Source organism: Lissotriton vulgaris, chromosome 1_1 (assembly GCF_964263255.1).
Source record: "Lissotriton vulgaris chromosome 1_1, aLisVul1.2, whole genome shotgun sequence".
NCBI classification, from domain to species: Eukaryota; Metazoa; Chordata; class Amphibia; order Caudata; family Salamandridae; genus Lissotriton; species Lissotriton vulgaris.
Genome location: NC_141685.1, coordinates 1,754,197,182 through 1,754,215,225, shown reverse-complemented (window position 1 = coordinate 1,754,215,225; position 18,044 = coordinate 1,754,197,182). Strand labels below are relative to the sequence as shown.

The following is an 18,044-nucleotide window of genomic DNA, read 5'->3' as shown; positions in this document are numbered from 1 at the left end:
GTCACACACAAGAGTTCCAAATGAAAGAGAAGGACGTGTTGAAACTGACCTTCTCATGATGGATAGTGCTCTGCATTAAGATCTGCTATGTATTGGTTGAGAGTAACCCCCTGAGGGTTTGCATTCTTATTCCACCAGAGTCAAAACTGCGACAACTACATTAACTCACAGAGTCCCTGTCCTGGACATCTGTCAGTCAGCAACATGGGCTTTTTCACACGCATTCACAAAGCATTTGCACTTTGGTCATGCAGTTCTGAAGATCTCTATTTAGTTTAATCCATTTCTCAGACCCACCTCCACGGAGGTATTGTTTGGGTATCTTTTCTAAAGTAAGGAATCTGCAGCTAGAACTTTCTATCAGATGAATAAGTTACTTACCTTCAGTAACGCCTTATCTGGTAGAGAGACTGGTCTCTACAGATTCCGTATCGACCCTCCCATTCTCTCCGCTCTGTGAACGGAATCATTAGGGTCACCCTTCTGAGGGGCTTAACAATATACACACGTGTATCAGCATTCTTCGGGCCATGCACTTCTGGCATGGAAAGTCATGAAAAGAAACATGTAATAGTACTGGGGTGGCGCCAATATAGGCAGTGCAGAGCTGAACACCGACACCTCACGGCATGCAGTGGTATTAATCGAACATTTCTGGATCCAGTCTGACACCTGGAGATAATTTTAAGGTAAGGAATCTGGCTAGATAGGGTCTCTACCAGAAGAGGCGTTACAGTAGGTAAGTAATTTGTTCTTCACTGCCCTGCGTCAGTATTTCACCTTGCGCTGCCAACAAACTCCTCACTTCCCAACACTGCATACTCCTATTTCATGACTCATGCTGCATAGTCATGGAGACTCTAACATTGCTTAATTGTGTTGCTTCCTTCATATAACTGCAAGTGTCAACTCCTTAATGTGCCCATCGGTACCTCTTAGTACGCCCTATATAGCTAACTCCTCACACTACCCAAGTATGAAACTCCTTAGACTGTCCACTTTGGCTAGGTTCTTTCACTGGCCACTAGTGCCATCTTCTCTCCCTGTCCATCAATGCCGGCACCTCTAGCTGTTCACCAGTACAATGTTCTCACATTCCCCTCATGTGTGCATCAGGTCTTCTGCCTCTAACGTTTTCTGCCCTCTTTCATTTCATTCTTTTATCCTCGCTTTCCTTTCACTCACCCTCCTTTTCCTCTGTGCCCCGATCCCTGTTCTGCCCGGCGCCCATCCCTTTCATTAGCAGAAGGGCATCTATAGATGTTGTTTACCAGTCAGAGAAGCAACCAGTGTGAAGGGATGAGGTGAGTTGATATCGCAAAGCCCTTAAGCATCCCCTGCATCTCTTGGGACTGGGTAGGACAGACTCTATTATGAGAGAACTAGATTGTACTGTACTGACACCCCTCTATCTGCATTCTCTATTGAGTCTTAACCTTATTACCACATCTATACTTTGAGAATGCCTATTTCCTACCTTAATGCACATCTAGCCAGCCAATACATGTTAATGTACGGGAATTATGCCGAATTCGGCAACAGAACACTGTACATGATGTGCCTAGAAGCAGTTTGTATCCTATTCTTTATGAATAAACTGTGAATAGATGTTTAAGATTGATATCGGGTCTTTGGGTGCTGGCTATTTACTGGGGTCCGTGTATGTGCTGAAGGACAATCGTAATTGGACCTGCTTATGCAAAATAGTTCTTTTCAGGGCTAGGATGTGTAAGACTGTTTGGAGTATTTTGGCAAATAAAAACAATGGGAATACATATTAGCATTAGTCATTCGAATTCGACCAGCTACCATATTATATAGCATCGCAAGTGTCTACAGTTGTTGTGCTATTTTGTGTCCTGATCTTGATACTCAAAAGTTTTTTGTCTAAACTCTTCACAAAGAACCCTTTAAAGAGTGCGCCCACTGCTTAAATTTAATTATGAAAGCTCGATTGTTAGGCCCTATTTGTCTGCTCCTCGTACACTTACCAAGACTTTTTTGGATGACTCTCTGGATTTAGGAGGTTAAATACCAATCATTTCTTATCTGTGTGTACACTTTAGTAATACTGGCCTATGTGCTTGATTCACTTCACCCTACCTGCGTATTTTCATGTGTACAGGCTCGCGCACACGTTGGTAAGCGCGACCTCGTGCTGCTTGTTTCTGCTGACCTGCATCGTCATTGTGCTAAACAGAGATTGTATTTCTCCTAACGTTGCTTTTCTGTTTCTTTTGTTGGCAGATGTCCACAGTCCATGCGGTGAAAGAATGGGGAGACGCTGTTGAGAAAAATAGGAAACTTGAACTCTAGCAGTTGCAGCTATGGATGAACAAGCTCTTCTGGGGCTAAACCCAAATGCTGATGCGGATCTGCGGCAAAGAGTAGGTTTTCCCTTATTTCTATGCTATTTCTTGCTATGGTATTCCAGTAGCACCCCTCTCTGGCCTCCATTTCCTGTGAATATTTGAACGAAAAGTAGCTGTTCTTTTGCTTTGAAAGATAGTTAACCTCATCCCCGCAACTAATCTTAACGGTCAGCTTAATCTAATAGATGCTCATTTTGTGGCAGTTTAAGGGCAAGTCTGGCAGACAGAAAGGGAAGGTGTGTTCTTCCATTTTCCTTGGCCCTCTTGCCAGCAGGCTGTGCGGATGTGCTGAAACTTGCTTTGTTGTACAAAGACATAACCCAGACCAGTACTCTGCATTGAGACTTTCAGGCAATACCGATGTGTTTAAATTATAAAACAATATGTATTTGATGGTGCTTTGTTGGGTTAGTGATCCAGCATGCTATCGTGTTTAAGTGTTTCAGGAGAATTCTGCAATACTTGTAGGTGTTGGTCAGTTCCACTGAGACTTAAGCAGAAATTGTTGAATTGGTGAACTCTGATCATTGGGGCTTGTGCATGAAATTGTATTGGGGAGAGCATCTAACTTACCTGCCACACGCTGGAGCACGCAGCACCTACCTGCCTCACGCCAGGACAGTCAGCCCACGCCGCCACCGCCGAGAGTCACTTTCTCAGCACTCTGGTCGCGCCGCCGCTCCGGGACTACGATTTCCGGCAGCCTACGCGGCGGCGCGCGTTGTGACACCGCGAGGGCGCCAGGGGAGGCGCACAAAAGCGCTGAAGGGTCGGCGGAGCACTGGGAGAGCATCTAACTTACCTGCCACACGCCGGAGCACGCAGCACCTACCTGCCTCACGCCAGGACAGTCAGCCCACGCCGCCACCGCCGAGAGTCACTTTCTCAGCACTCTGGTCGCGCCGCCGCTCCGGGACTACGATTCCCGGCAGCCTACGCGGCGGCGCGTGTTGTGACACCGCGAGGGCGCCAGGGGAGGCGCACAAAAGCGCTGAAGGGTCGGCGGAGCACTGGGAGAGCATCTAACTTACCTGCCACACGCCGGAGCACGCAGCACCTACCTGCCTCACGCCAGGACAGTCAGCCCACGCCGCCACCGCCGAGAGTCACTTTCTCAGCACTCTGGTCGCGCCGCCGCTCCGGGACTACGATTCCTGGCAGCCTACGCGGCGGCGCGCGTTGTGACACCGCGAGGGCGCCAGGGGAGGCGCACAAAAGCGCCGAAGGGCCAGCTACGCGGGACGCGAGCGGGACGCCCGGGGCGAAGCCCGGGCAAAGGGCGGGCCGTCTGAGGCCGTCCGAGGTCGGACAAGGTTGGGTTGGGCCAGGAACTCTGCCCAAACATCTACAGGCCTACAGACGTACTTTGAGCTGCAAAATCATCGTCTGCCAGGTAATTCGCCATTTAACATTTAAACTTTACATCCTGTTACCTAGCCATCTGCACACATGCCTGGTTTGCCTGGTAAAAAGTCAACGCCTGCCACTAACACTATGGAGAACTATTTAGTCCAGGTAGTGGCGAAAATCAACAGTGATAGAAGGTCCTCTTTGGGTTTGGATTCATCCACACAATCCCCACTAGTAGATATAGAAACAGAGGATCCTTTTAACCTGATAAACACTAGCCTTTCTGGGGTAGCACAAGCTCCCTCACAGGATACTGTCACCATTCAACCTAGTGGCATAGTGGCAAGCACCGAAGATAATAACGACATCGACGTAGTGCTTTTGAGTCCCATGATCTGTGAGCTAATTACCCCCCCCATTGTTCCAATTCCAGCACCAAGGATTACTGGGGTTAAAAGAAAAGCTATACAAAAACGACCGGGGTTAAGGTCATCTAAAAACAAAATTGCAACACCACCAAGGAAAACCTCATGTGTGGAGGAGGACGATCCATTGGGGGAAACATATGCAACCTTCTCTAATATTCTACTTCAGAAATTTTGCAATCTGATGGACATAAAAATCAAAGGTATAGTCAAACCTCTGATAAGCAAAATTGATAAGCTATCCGCTGAAGTGTCTAAACTGGAAGGTCTCCTTGGTAAAACGCTGGGTGAAGTAGGGAAACTTCCTGAAGTCATTACGTCCAACGTACAACCTCTGGTTAATGACATTTTAGCAAATAAATTGCCACCCACTGTTATTCCAAACCCCCCAGTGGCTCCTCTGATGAACTTACCGGAAATTAGCTCTGGTGTTGCACCCCTCGCCAATTCTATTGTTGAAACTAATACCTCAAAAGGGTCATTTGAGCTGGTGGTGGAAGCCTCGCCATTAGTTCTTGTCTTAGCAAATGTACCCCCTCTGGCTTCCGGTGAAGCTGAATCAACAGCATCGCTTGTAAACAAATCTTTATCTTGGCTAACCAACAACATGGCCATATCTTCGTGGGGGAAACAGCAACTGGCCGAGGAACTGGTAAATGCAAGAAGAGTGGAGTGGATTGGGAACAGAGAAAAAAAGTTCAAGGGCGATTGCGTTGTGCTTAATCTCTCACACCCTGACGCATTACCAAATATATTGCCTAACATTTTTCCGCCACAGAGACGCTCCACTTCTATTGTACCACTAACCCTTGACTTCTTTTATCCTCGAAAAGGCAGAGGCCCCAATCCAAGCACCTTGAGAACAAAATGGAACGTTGTAACCAAAAGGGCTAGTAAGAATTTTGGTTCCGTTGAGTGGGGACTAGGTTTAGAAAACAGATTCTCTGCTCTTTCCAATCTAGATGCTTGTGATTGACAAATAATTAACTGTATGTCTCAGCTGCAAATACCCTTATCCTTGTGTGCAACTGGGGGGCATAATCAAGCCATTGGCTCTTCAAACGAGTTATGTACTCCAGATGTTTTAGTAGGATTAACAAATCTAATAGTTGAAGGTAATGTTAATGTGGATGTAAATGCGAACAGGACTGTTCTTAGTTCTTATTTATGTGGGGAGCATGTCTATGGGAACCTACTATCCTGGAATATAGCTGGGTTATGTTCCAAAATGGATTGTGGAGAGTGGTTTGAATTCGTCAGTAAGTATGACGTCTGCATTTTCCAAGAAACTTGGGCCTGTGATCCTGTTTATGCATTGGGGTATCTGAATTATTATGTACCGGCTACCAAAGGTCCCAAGGGGAGACCAATGGGAGGTCTCACTATATGGGTCCGACAGTCCCTGAAGATTCTAGTAAAAAATATAGAGCTAAATCACAAAGACATCCAGCTCATTAGAATAGAGAGGGACTCCTCTACTCCCATTGACATCTATAACTTATATGTTAGAGGGGGAAATGCTGGCAAATCTACGGTCTTAGCGTCACTGTACAGTTACCTAGATACTCACTCTCCTGGGAATAACATCGTACTGGCAGGTGACCTAAACCGCACTTTTGAACCCCTTGATACTGGTGAGGCTTTTTTAGGTGCGGAAGAAGATAATCTGTGGGAAATCCCTGCACTTGATTTAACCCCAATAACTCGCTGGACCGAGGATATTTTAGGCCTGAACGCTATGTGCCTTGAATATGGGTTAAGGGCTCTGAATGGTCGCACCAAGTCAGACAGAGTATCAGCCATGACCTTTGATAATGGAAGATCCAAGAGTCGAATTGATTATGTTATATGTTGTATGGCCCTATGGTCATCCATTATTGATATGGAGGTTAAGGAAAGGCTTGAGAGTGACCATAATCCTCTTTGCGTTCTCCATAAATGGTGGCTGTCTGATGTGTTTGCCCCCAATGCTGCTATTGATCCCTTACCCCCGTTGATTGTACCTACAAATGATTTACGTAGGCTGAGATGTATTAGTGTTAAAACTGATGAGCTGGTTATGGAAAAAATAAATGTGGCAACTGACAAGGCTATTATGGCCCTTGAGGGTGAAACTGGGCTTCTTTCTAGTGTAAATAATGCCACTAAGGTCCATGAAGCTCTCTTTGATGAAATTAGAGGCTATTTCCTGAAACCGGCAAACAAAAAGACGCATGCCCACAGACCAGCACGTTGGTACAATCACGAATGTAGGTTGGCAAGAATCTCCTTGGGTGATGCTATTAAGAACAAGAATTTAGAGGCAACTAGATCTGCCAGGAAGCATTACAAACAATGTATAACAAGAGCAAAAAAAGATTGGGATGAGGCACACTGGAACAACCTGAAAAATGCTAGCGACCGTAAGGACTCCAGGTTATTTTGGCATATAGTGAAATGGGGACATGATAGGATAGAAGAAGCAAGTACTAATAATGTCCCCCAGGATGCTTGGGTAAAGTTCTTTAGTGAGCAGTATGCTTCTAGAGATCAGGCAGTGGATAGAAGGTACACGCATGGTTCACCTACTGGGGATGACATCTTCACTAAGAATGAAATACTCGCTGCCTTAAAAACTGTTCGTAGTGGGCGGGCTCCTGGCATTGACGGGGTGCCGGCAGATGTTTTCCTGAATGACACTGATAGATGGTGCAGATACATTCTTTTGTTGATAAATTTGATCGCCAGGGGGGCAGATATCCCAGCGACTTGGAGGGGCGCTGAAATCATCCCTATATACAAAAAAGGAGATCGGGCACAGCCTGGTAACTATCGCCCCATTAGTTTAATAGATACTATCCAGAAAATAGTGGGCCGAGTAGTTGTCAACAGGTTGCTGGATTGGGTTGATGAACACAACATTTTATCCCCCTTTCAGGCCGGATTTCGCAGGGCAACCAGCACTGTGGATCAAGTCTTCCGTTTCCAACGAATACAGTGGAAGATCGTGGTGCTAGGGGGAGGCAGCCTGTATGCAGCATTTGTTGATCTGCGGGCTGCCTTCGACCTGGTACCGAGGGTAAAACTGTGGGAAGTGCTTGAGACACTAGGGGTCCCTGGGGATCTGTTGATTTTAATTATGCGACTGCACGAGGGCAACTATGCCAAAATAAGATGGGGAGGATACGGGAACAACACTGCCGAATTTCCTGTTGAGCGCGGGGTTCGGCAGGGTTGTTCAATGGCCCCTACTCTGTTCACCCTCTTCATTAATGGTGTTGTTTCCCGCATGCAATCTCAGGCTGTGGATGCCCCTTCTCTCGCTGGGGAGAAGGTCCCCATTTTAATGTTTGCAGATGACACTTTAATTTTATCAAAAACCCCCAGTGGCTTACAAAAAGCATTGGCAATATTTGATGGGTTCTGTACTGACCATGGACTTGAGGTGAATGCGACCAAGACAAAACTCATGGCTTTTAACCCACATAGAAATTTTAAATCGAATATTACCATGAGTGGCCGCATACTCGAAGTTGTAACATCCTTCACCTATTTGGGGATCTTGATCTCCAATGATAATAAGTGGCAGCAACACCTTAACATCGCTACATTAAGGCACAAGCAGCTATCTGGGGCTATAATTAAGGAGCACATGAAGTCAATGACTAAACCAATCAAACCATCACTGACAATATACGAGGCAAAAGCAATTGGGTCGGCCTTGTATGGTGCGGAGCTATGGGGGTATGAAAACCTCCATGAACTCCAACTATCCGAAAATAAATTCTTGAGGTCATTGACGGGTACTCCGCAGAGCAGCCCACTATTGCCCCTGCGCTACGAGTTAGGTAGAAGAGAGCTTACGGAAAAGGCCAAACTGCGCCCGATATTATTCTGGCGCAGACTTTGGACCACACCAGAACTCTCTCATTATGCGGAGGGGTTCGTTGATATCATTAAAGCCGATCGTTACAATAAAATTAGGTGGCTTAAAACATTAAAGACTGCACTGCTCAAACTAGGACTTCATGCCCTATGGGCAGACCCTGCTGGGGCTTTATTTCCCTCTAAGACTGTGTTAAAAGACATATTTTGGGAACATGTAGCTAATAGTAGCTTACTTAACACCAACAGTGGGACTATGACCACCGGCTACTTAGAAACTAAAATGTTCCCCATCTATGAAAATTACTGGGACTACATAATGAACCCCCTGGATAGGAAATTGTTATTTCAAATGAGGGTAGGTTCGCTCCCACTCTGTAATTTAACAGCTAAATGGAAAACAGGGGGGGCAGTATTATGTCCAGTCTGTGGGGTAGGAAAAGAAACCCTAGGTCATTTTCTGTTTAGTTGCCCAGTATATGCTGCCCCAAGGCAAGCCTGGTTGGCTCCTATGTGTAGGAACTTGGGTACAAAAAGTAGTATGGTGGCACTGCGTATAGTAAAATCTACCACTGAAGAATGGATCAATATTGCAATCGCAAAGTACCTGGGATGGGCGTGGGTTTTAAGAATGAGACTGCTGGCAAGTTAAATACTGCCACCAAGTCGCTCAGAGACTGCTAGACATTTGTCTATTCTCTGTAACCTTTAGTAAATAGTCAGAGACTGCTAAACTAACGTTTATTCTCTGTAAATTTTTTAACTGACCAGAGACTGCTAGGCACTCGTCTATTCTCTGTTTATGTAATTTGTCATCGGCTTAATATTGTTTTTTAATGCAATGAATTCTTTTTAACGTATCATCTACTGGGGATATTTACACTGTTATCATGATCATTCCCCTCTGGTCTCTATTTTTCGACGATAATGATTTATGCACCTGTATATATGATGTCATTGTTTTTAAATTGCTAAAATACGTATGTGCTTGTTTGATTGATCATGTAAATTTAATTGTTTTTTTAATTGTATGTATGTTTGTCTTGCTTTTATGAGTAATACTCGAATAAAGCACTTTTTGAATTGAATTGCTTTGTTGTACAAAGACATAACCCAGACCAGTACTCTGCATTGAGACTTTCAGGCAATACCGATGTGTTTAAATTATAAAACAATATGTATTTGATGGTGCTTTGTTGGGTTAGTGATCCAGCATGCTATCGTGTTTAAGTGTTTCAGGAGAATTCTGCAATAGTTGTAGGTGTTGGTCAGTTCCACTGAGACTTAAGCAGAAATTGTTGAATTGGTGAACTCTGATCATTGGGGCTTGTGCATGAAATTGTTTGATAGTGACGTAAATGCTTGTTTTTGAAGTAGCTTAATGGGCAAAACGAAAAGCCTTCAGAGTAGGCATGAGAGGTGAATCGTGTATAGTTCCTGGGTTATGTTTTCATAACCACCCTGCTTTCTATTGTGACTACTGGGAACACACTTGTAGGATCATTTGGTCAGAGCTATTTATAAAAAAATACATTTTTAGATATTGGGTTGACAATTAGCCAACATGTGCATGGCTTTGGTGAGTTTAGTTAAATGGGAGACAGTCACTGGAGAGTAACAAGGGCAAGAAACACTTGGACGCCCACTGATGGTTAATAGTAAAAGGTTGATATTGTAGGAGAGCATGGATCCAGCCTGGCACTGGACTCTATGGACCCGTTCTTAATCACAGATATCAGAATGGCTAATAGAATGCTGGTTGGACCAGTGCAACCACTCCAATAACCTAGTTGTGTCAACAGACATTCTTCCGTAGAATTTCAGGGCGCAATCGACGATCTCAAGGGGTTGGAGTTTGAAAAACAAGGGGGATGTTTAGACTTTTGGGAGTATTGCTCTTTGCTACAAAAAAAGAATGGATGTTTGATCGTTCTAGGCAGAACGCAGATTGCCGGGGCCTATTATTCATAGTGGTGCAGTGACAGTTCGTGCATCTTTGACTACGAGTTGGAGCTTCTGACTAGAACACACGTAATCTTTTGCCAGTGGCTGAGGCTACAGATTTTTTGGTTGAGGTGAAATGAAATGGAAGGTAAGCAAATTGGTAGGAAGGTAAATGGCTACTCAATAAACTGATCAATCAAATGATGCAGATTGAAGGTGATTTTATTGATTAGAACTTGAGAAGCTCCTCTCTCTTCTGATATAAATGTATAAACCATTTTTAGGTCGAGCCTACCAGCGACCATGCGCTGATCTGCGAGGCATGGTCTATTTAGTACATGGGCTTCAAGCCTGCCCATCATTTGTCATTGGTTGTTCTGGGTGTCTTTCTAAATTCCTTACTTTTGAATGGTTAATCATGCCCATTTGTCCCTCCATTTGGCCTATCTTTCCCTCCCATAGCGACTGGCACTGTTACAGGGCTTATTTCAATTCTGTCCATTTCAGTTAATTTTGCACGCAATTTTTTATGATTGCCTGTTTCCTGTTCTGTAAATGTTGCAAACGCAAGCAGCTGAGCAGTGTAACTGCTTTCACCTCCCACCCACCGTTTCTCTGTGTATTCTCCCCTTTGCACCTCAGCTTTTGCTTATGGTCTACAGAGTCTGGATCACTGAAGAACGAGTTGAGCAGTCACAAAGTTAGAATGTTAGAAATTTGACTTTACTCGCTAGCTTGCCTTTACCCAATCTTTCGTTTTTAGCATTAATTATGTTTCGCTCACTTGGAGCTCCGTTTCTGTAAACAAGGATGTAAATCTTGTTCTTTATCTGGTCGTAAATGTGACAGCTGTATCTCTGTTCCCAGTGGAAATTACTCATTCTCAGTTCTCTGCGCAGTGCCGCTGCTGTGCCTCTGTTCTCAGTGGTGATTTCATATTGTAAGTCCTCTTGACAGTGTTGCTAGCTGCTTCTCTGTTCTCCTTAGTAATTCCTCATTCTAAGTACTCTACAGAGTGCTGCTTCTTTGGTCTTCCTCCATTCTGAGTCCGCTAGACATTGTTGCTGCTGCGTCTCTGTACCCAGTGGTAATTCCTCATTCTAAGTCCTCTAGCCAGGGCTGCTAGCTGCTTCTGTGGTCCAAGTGGTAAGTCCTCATTCTCAGTCCTCTAGACAGTGCAGCAGCAGATTCTCTGGTCCCAGTGGTAATTTCTCATTCTTAGTTCTCTAGGCAGTGCTGCTAGCTGCTTCTCTGGTCCCGTCTCTAATTCTGCATTCAAAGTCCTCTAGACAGTGCTGCTAGCTGCTATTCTGGTCCTGTCAGTAATTCCTCATTCTAAGTTTTAACAATAGTGTGGCTGGCTGCTTCTCTAGTCTCATCGGCAATTTCTCATTCTAAGTCTTCTAGACAGTGCTGCAGCTGCTTCTTTGATCCAATTGGTAATTCCTAATTTTAAGTCCTCTCTGCAGTGCTGCAGCACTGTTCATACATCCACTACACTCCAAACCAAAACACATAGATAAGACATTGTCATTTACAACACCGATAGCTCCAACTCTGACAAATGCTGGACCTCTTGCATTGCAAATGCTAGTATTGATATTGTTCTCTACCCTTTTCATTGTAGTAGGAAGGAGACGCAGTATGGTCAGGGGACTTAATCCATTGAACAGTGTGGCTGCTCATTGTGGGCTGGCATAGATCTTGTGTGCAGATGCAAGGGAAGTCTGTTAACAACCCAACTCGTTTCCAAGTCTTTTATTAGTGACATGTAGTACTGGGTCATCATCTCATGTGAATTCCTTGGGGGTTCCAAACATTAGGGACCCATGTCTTTGATAGTGGCAGTCAACTTCTTTAGGTAATGGCGCCTCTATTCGAAACCTGGTTGCACATTGATACACACTCACATTCATATCACCACCAGCATTCTCCACTCTCCATCCTCCTCTGGAGTTCTCTACTGTGATTGCTGCTTTTTATTGAAAGAATAACATAAAGCTGGTTAACAGAGTTTAACCAAGCTATGCAGAGTACTTCTGTCCCTATGCCTTTGTATTGTGTGCATGATATATGTGGGTCAGCATACACTTGCAGATAAAATGTAATCTTATATGTAGTTGTGTTTTTTGTAATGCTGTGCAACATATGAGAAAGAGGGCTAGATTCATGTGTTTTTCTTAACTTTTATATATATATATAGAACAGCTGTGTAAAATCTAGTCCCTCGTGGTAATCTATTAAAGAAATTGTAGTGTTGTGTATTATCGGGCACATTGCTGTATTTCCTTTCGTAATATGAACTTTGTTTTCTTTGAGCATTTAATGTACATTTTACAGCTGCTGAATTGTTCAATCAATCGGGGATTTGTAAGTGCGCTACTCACCCCTGAGGGTCTCAATGCGCTATTGGGTGGGGGGGGGGTGGGGGTACGCAGATTCGTTTCAGCCGAAGAGCCAAGTCTTGAGGGTCTTTCTGAAGGTGTTCAGAGAGGGGGCACGTCTGATGTCTGTTGGTAGTCCATTCCAGGTTTAGGCCGCAATGTTGGAGAACGATCTTCTGCCTGCTCTGTGGATGCGCGGGGTTTCAGCTAATGCAAGGTTGGCAGATCGGAGGTTTCTTTTGGGTACGTGGAAGTTTATTCTCCCGTTGAGGTATTTGGATCCGCTGTTTTGAAGGCATTTGTAGGCGTGGTGAGGATCTTGACAGTGACTCTCTTCTCCACGGGGAGCCAGTGGAGTTTCCGCAGGTGTTGGCTGATGTGTTCGTGCCGGGGGATTGTTAGGCTGCGAATTATGCAGTAGAAGTAAAACAAATTGAAGGGAACGAGAAGAATTTTCAGTTCATCAAACTTTCTCCCTTATTATATCATACATGAAATAGCATGAAGTTCTGCAAAAATATGTTACAATCAAGCAAGATTCTTCAAGTCGTCCTGTCAAACTGCATGGGGTATGCTTTTTAGGTTGCACAGACCCTCCCCCCTTAAGGTGGCATCCTTCATCATCGAGTCGTGCTCCATGTTGGGAGGGCGGTGCAGTGCCCAACAGTCTTCAAGAATGGGCACTTTGATAGAGAACTTTCCTCCCTGTTTTGTAGTCCAGCCAGGCCACACCTCTATGCCCTTGCTTGTCTTTAGCAGGTTGGTGTAGGGTATATTGGGAAGAGTTTAACATTGGCTGTGGGTTTCCTCAGTATTATTTATTCCTGGAAGTAATCCATGTCCAGGGTAAAAAAAGAAGCTTCAACTCATATGACAAAAACTGTCCCCGAGTTTAATTTTGCGGACAACCTGATTCCTGCCTTTATAGCCGAGGAAGGGTCATTGGCTATTCATCAGGACCTATATAACCCTAATCTACTGGAGTGGCCACAACGTTCTGGCAATGTGGGTCATATTCCCCATAATTGGGAACTGTTCCATGTATGTAGTGGCCTGAAAAAGAAATGACACAAAAATACAAACAGACATTTAGCTATCCATGAAATTCAACACGTAAAGCGTGCACTCGGGGATTTCAAATGGCATAATCACAGAACATCACAGGGGTGGTGGCTTCAACTTGTCTCACTACGTCTCATACAGGAACGACATTGTGTTAGCTAACCGTTAATAAGGTTGGTAGCACCCCTTGTGATAGAAGGACATGAAGCACCCCTAGCGGCTTATTGACTGATAAAAAGAAATACATAGGTGTATATAGGTAGCCCTTTAAAAGGAAATGTGTTGGTTGTCTTACCAGTCAGTATGTGGATGACCAATAATCACCTCATTACCAGATGAAGATGTCCCTGTGACTTGTCTACTTGCAAAAGTATGACTTTTAGCCTGGTTTATGAATGGTTGGTTAATGCTTAAATCTTAGCTTATTGTTAACAAGTACGCCGTTGCCAAGCTAGGTACCCTACATTTGGCTATTATGGATTTACACTCAACATCCTATAGTCACTAGGGAGAAGTTATGGGGAACTATGATGCGTGTGGGAGTTAAGGTCAGGATTGTCGAATTATGCGAGATTTGCACATCAATCTGTCAACCTCAGTCAGGTAGGTGATAAACGGGGAGTGCATTGCGCACTTTAACCTAAAGCGGGGAGTGCGACAAGGCTGTATTTTTGCACCTTTTTAATTTCACTCTATATATCAATCATCTGGAAATGGCACTTTTTAATGGAAGATTATATGCCCCGGATAGGGTTCCGCATGTTTATGGCCCTGCTCTACTTCAATGATTATGTCTTTATGTCTAGGACAGCATTTGGGCTTGAGCTTCTATTAAATTGCTTCGTGTGCTTCAGGGATAGTTAAAACCATAGTACCAACTTTGATAAATGTCATGTAATGGTCGTTGGCCAAAACTAGGACCTTTTGTGTCGTAGGCAATACCATCAGCATTGTGGCCACTTTCCCATACCTAGGAGTATTGTTCGAGTCTGCCATGACCTGGTCTTCTTTGACGGCTTTTAGGCACAACATCTGTGCTAGCAGTGTAGTCTCCGTTTTTAATTTTTCCGGAAAGCTGGGTTGTACGTCCATTGAGGCCATGTTGAATGTTTATAAGGTCAAATGTGTCCCCTTTGCCGCCTACACCAGCGAGATCTGTGGTTATACTAATGTTTCTACCTTATCTGTTACTGAGAATAAGGTTTTAAGGAGACTCTTATGCCTTCCTCAAAGTTCACCTTTATTGAATATTGGGTTTTTTGTCTGACACGTTGCAGTTGAGGCCTTTGTTACTGTGGCTGTCTCTTTGGCTGAGACCTGATAAGGGCCTAAATCTTAAGGGACTGTATGTCCCTTGACCAAGGCCATAGAAATGCCTGACTAAAGTACTTTAAAACATGTAAGTTGGAACGTTCCGAGATCTTTGACCATCCAGAATCCATTGTTAGAGGCTATGTCGCATGGACATAAAAGGTATGACCTGGGCGTTCATTGAGAGAGACCAATGTGAAATTAATAAATCTTCAGTAAGATATTGTTGATAAAACCATTTCCATCCATAGAACATTATTTGTTAATTGAAATGCCTAACTATTATTGTTCTCTGCTGACTTGGTTTAGACTTAAATTGATCCAATATTAGTTGGCTATTCCCAAGGGGAGTACATTTGATTCTTTCACTGTACAATGCAGATGTGAAGGCTTTCTGACCCATAACATGATGTACCTAGATTTGTTCCTTTTACAAAAATGTACAGAAATCTTTTATCTTTCCTTTGTTGGTTGTCCAAGATTTTAAACTGGTACATCTCGCCTTGTTGCATTTACAGTGATGGTTTTACATACATAATCTGTTTTAATATGGCTTGTTTTTTATCTGGTGCTGTCAGACTAAGGAAACCTTTACTAGGTGATTGATATATTGTATTTTGTTACTACTTATGTCTTCTATGGTTTTAACTTATTGAAACTGAATAAGGAAAGAACTTGGACTTGGGCCGACCGGTGTCCATGTTCCCGGATTTTAATTTGTAGGGCTAACCGGGCTTCATTTATATCCGCATCCATGCTTGCGCCGAACGTGCATAGTGCACGTTTGCATAGACATCCCCAGATGTATGCAGAGGTGACCACCCTCTTGTGTGATGTTAATCTTTCATGAGCCTGAACCAAGCTGCTCTTCAACATTTCCCGGCATCATCTTTAAACGGATTTAAGTGCAATTTTGAAGTTATTTTTCTGAATCGAAGTATTTTATCCACAATTTATTGCTGTTGCATATTTTAATTGGGGGTCAGAGTCGATTGTGTGCTCACATCTTTAGTTTAAGACTAGGTATTCCATATGGTTAAGAGTTCATTTCAGGATCATAACATTGTTTGAATTACTTAATTGATAAGAGTCCATGGGATTTCATCATTGTGACCTTTTTGCGTATGTTCTCTGTAGATTAATCGGTGATTTCTTTTTGTGAAGGAACTCTTTTAGGTGCTTGTTCCTTTCAGAACTGTGTCCAAGACCAACCATGCCATAATATCAGGTGTATGATTTTCTCCAGGTAATGGGTAACTAATTTAGTAGTGTTAGTGTTTGCATCGTATCGCCCTCCTATGTTTGATAATTTGGACCTTAATGGGCTTCGTAGTCATGCTAGCATACCCTATATGGCACAACCAGTTGATTCTGTAAATACTCTTAGATGTATTATAGTTGGTGTGTTTAAGCAGTATCCACTTGAAGAAAAAATGGATCAATAAACTGAACATATAATGAAGACCTCCGTGATAAAATCCAGTGGATCCCATTTTCAATAAAGTAATTCCTAAGGGAAGTAACTTTATTTTACTCCTTTTCAAAAACACCTTTTAAATTACGGAGTATAAACTTTAAAGGTGAATGTTTCAGCGTGATTGTATTGTGTTCTTCTGTTAATCACCTTTTGTTAATTATTTTGTTTTAAAATTTCTTTAGGCATTAACCTATTTCGAACAACTGAAGGTTTCCCAGGATGCTTGGCAAGTGTGTGCCGAAGCTTTGGCTAAAGGTGTTTACAGGTAACAGTAATTTGTTAAGCATTTCAAACATGTGACTATGTGTTTGTTTTGGCAAAAGCCTGTTTTTTTATGGCCGGATCATCATGGACAGTCATAAATGTTAGAATATTTTCCCGATTCATTCCGTTATTTTGAAACACTTTTTAGCCAATGTGTAACTTGGAGAGGGTAAAGAGTCCAGCATGTCCAAATATTTTATTCTATTCACAGGTATTTGTAGAGCGCATGGCTACCCATCCGGGCCTCCCAGCGCTGTAATAATTTGCAGATATCCTTCCTGTCCAGCAATTTAGTTAAATAGGGCAGTGTTTAGTAGTTTGCGAAATTGAATTTCTGACTGTCTTCCTTATTTGTAAAGGAAGGGGATTCCAAGGTTTTAGGGCTATATATACAAAAGAGCGTCCTCCACTCCTAGATCTCTTTATTTTTTGGTACTGTGAAAAGTTGCCTGGTAGTAGAGCACAGTATTCTTCTAGGATTATAGACTATAAGAAGTCTATGGATTAATTTTGGGCCCTTCTTGTACATAATGCAGTGCGCAATACATAGTCTTAAACTGAATTCTCTTGACTATTGGGAACTAGTGCAGGTTTACCAGAGCCTTTGCTACAGACAGATATTCAAAGATTTTCAGTAATATACACAAAGAGTTGTTTTGAATGACTTGGAGTCTTTGGCGGACTGTCTTGGTATACAGTGTTCCCATAGTCGAGATGTGAGAGGACTAAACCTTGCACTACTGCTCTGCAAGATGGTTCAGGTAACTATTTCAGAAGCTTTCTCAATGACAAAATCAAGTGGCGGATAGGTATTTTACCTTTGTCATATTTGAGAGCTTGTTATCTAGCCAAAAGCCTAGGCTCTTGACCTCCTCTCTAGGTACGGGTTGCTCACCCATAAAAATTGGCCAATTTAGCTCCACCCACCTGACAGTAATATTTTGTACCACCAAGACCACTGTTTTCTCCCCATTAAGTTTAAGACTGCTAGATACCATCCTGTCTACAACTTATTTTAGGCAGTTGTAGAGGTGATTGGGCTCCACACGTGTGTTGGGAAAGGGAGAAGATAATCTGGGTGTCATCCCCCTAGGATACTGAGGAAATGCTAGGGGCCTTTAAAATTTCTGCCAAAAATGGAACAATGTGGGGCTCAAGATGGACCCTTGTTGTACCCCAGCATCATAGTGAGTTAATACGCCGAGAATTAAGTTGCCTCACATACTTGGAAGGTTCTATTCTGGAGGGACAAGTTAATGTATTCTTTTTTTTCTTTTTAGCAGTGGCTTAACAAACGCATGTTTCCATGTTGGTGGGACTATTTCAGTTTTAACTGCATTATATCTGCCATCCAAATTTAAATTTCAAGTCATTAACTTTTGTTCAGCTCAGTATATGCTCATAAGGAAATTATTTTGTGAGTCAATTGCCAGTACAAGGCATAATGGAATTTGCAAATACCTGGTCTCTTTTTAAAACTAATACTAAGGGCTTGTAGGCTGCGCTTTCTGTCATGGTTTAGACACATTAGATGCAGAGTGTCTTGTAGGTAATGCCGTGAAATTTTGGGAGGGCTTCTATTTTTTTTAGA

The 18,044-nt window shown here is 43.2% G+C and overlaps 1 protein-coding gene across 1 annotated transcript in view; it reads left to right on the top strand.

Moving 5' to 3' along the window:
- The window catches only part of XPOT (exportin for tRNA), a 566,463-nt gene that overhangs the window by 76,471 nt on the left and 471,948 nt on the right, over window positions 1–18,044 (top strand). Inside the window, exons 2-3 of the mRNA XM_086919056.1 lie at window positions 2,248–2,387; window positions 16,372–16,454. Of these exons, the coding sequence (XP_086775182.1) occupies window positions 2,328–2,387; window positions 16,372–16,454 (143 nt within the window). The 5' untranslated portion in view covers window positions 2,248–2,327. The remainder of the gene's footprint in view (window positions 1–2,247; window positions 2,388–16,371; window positions 16,455–18,044) is intronic.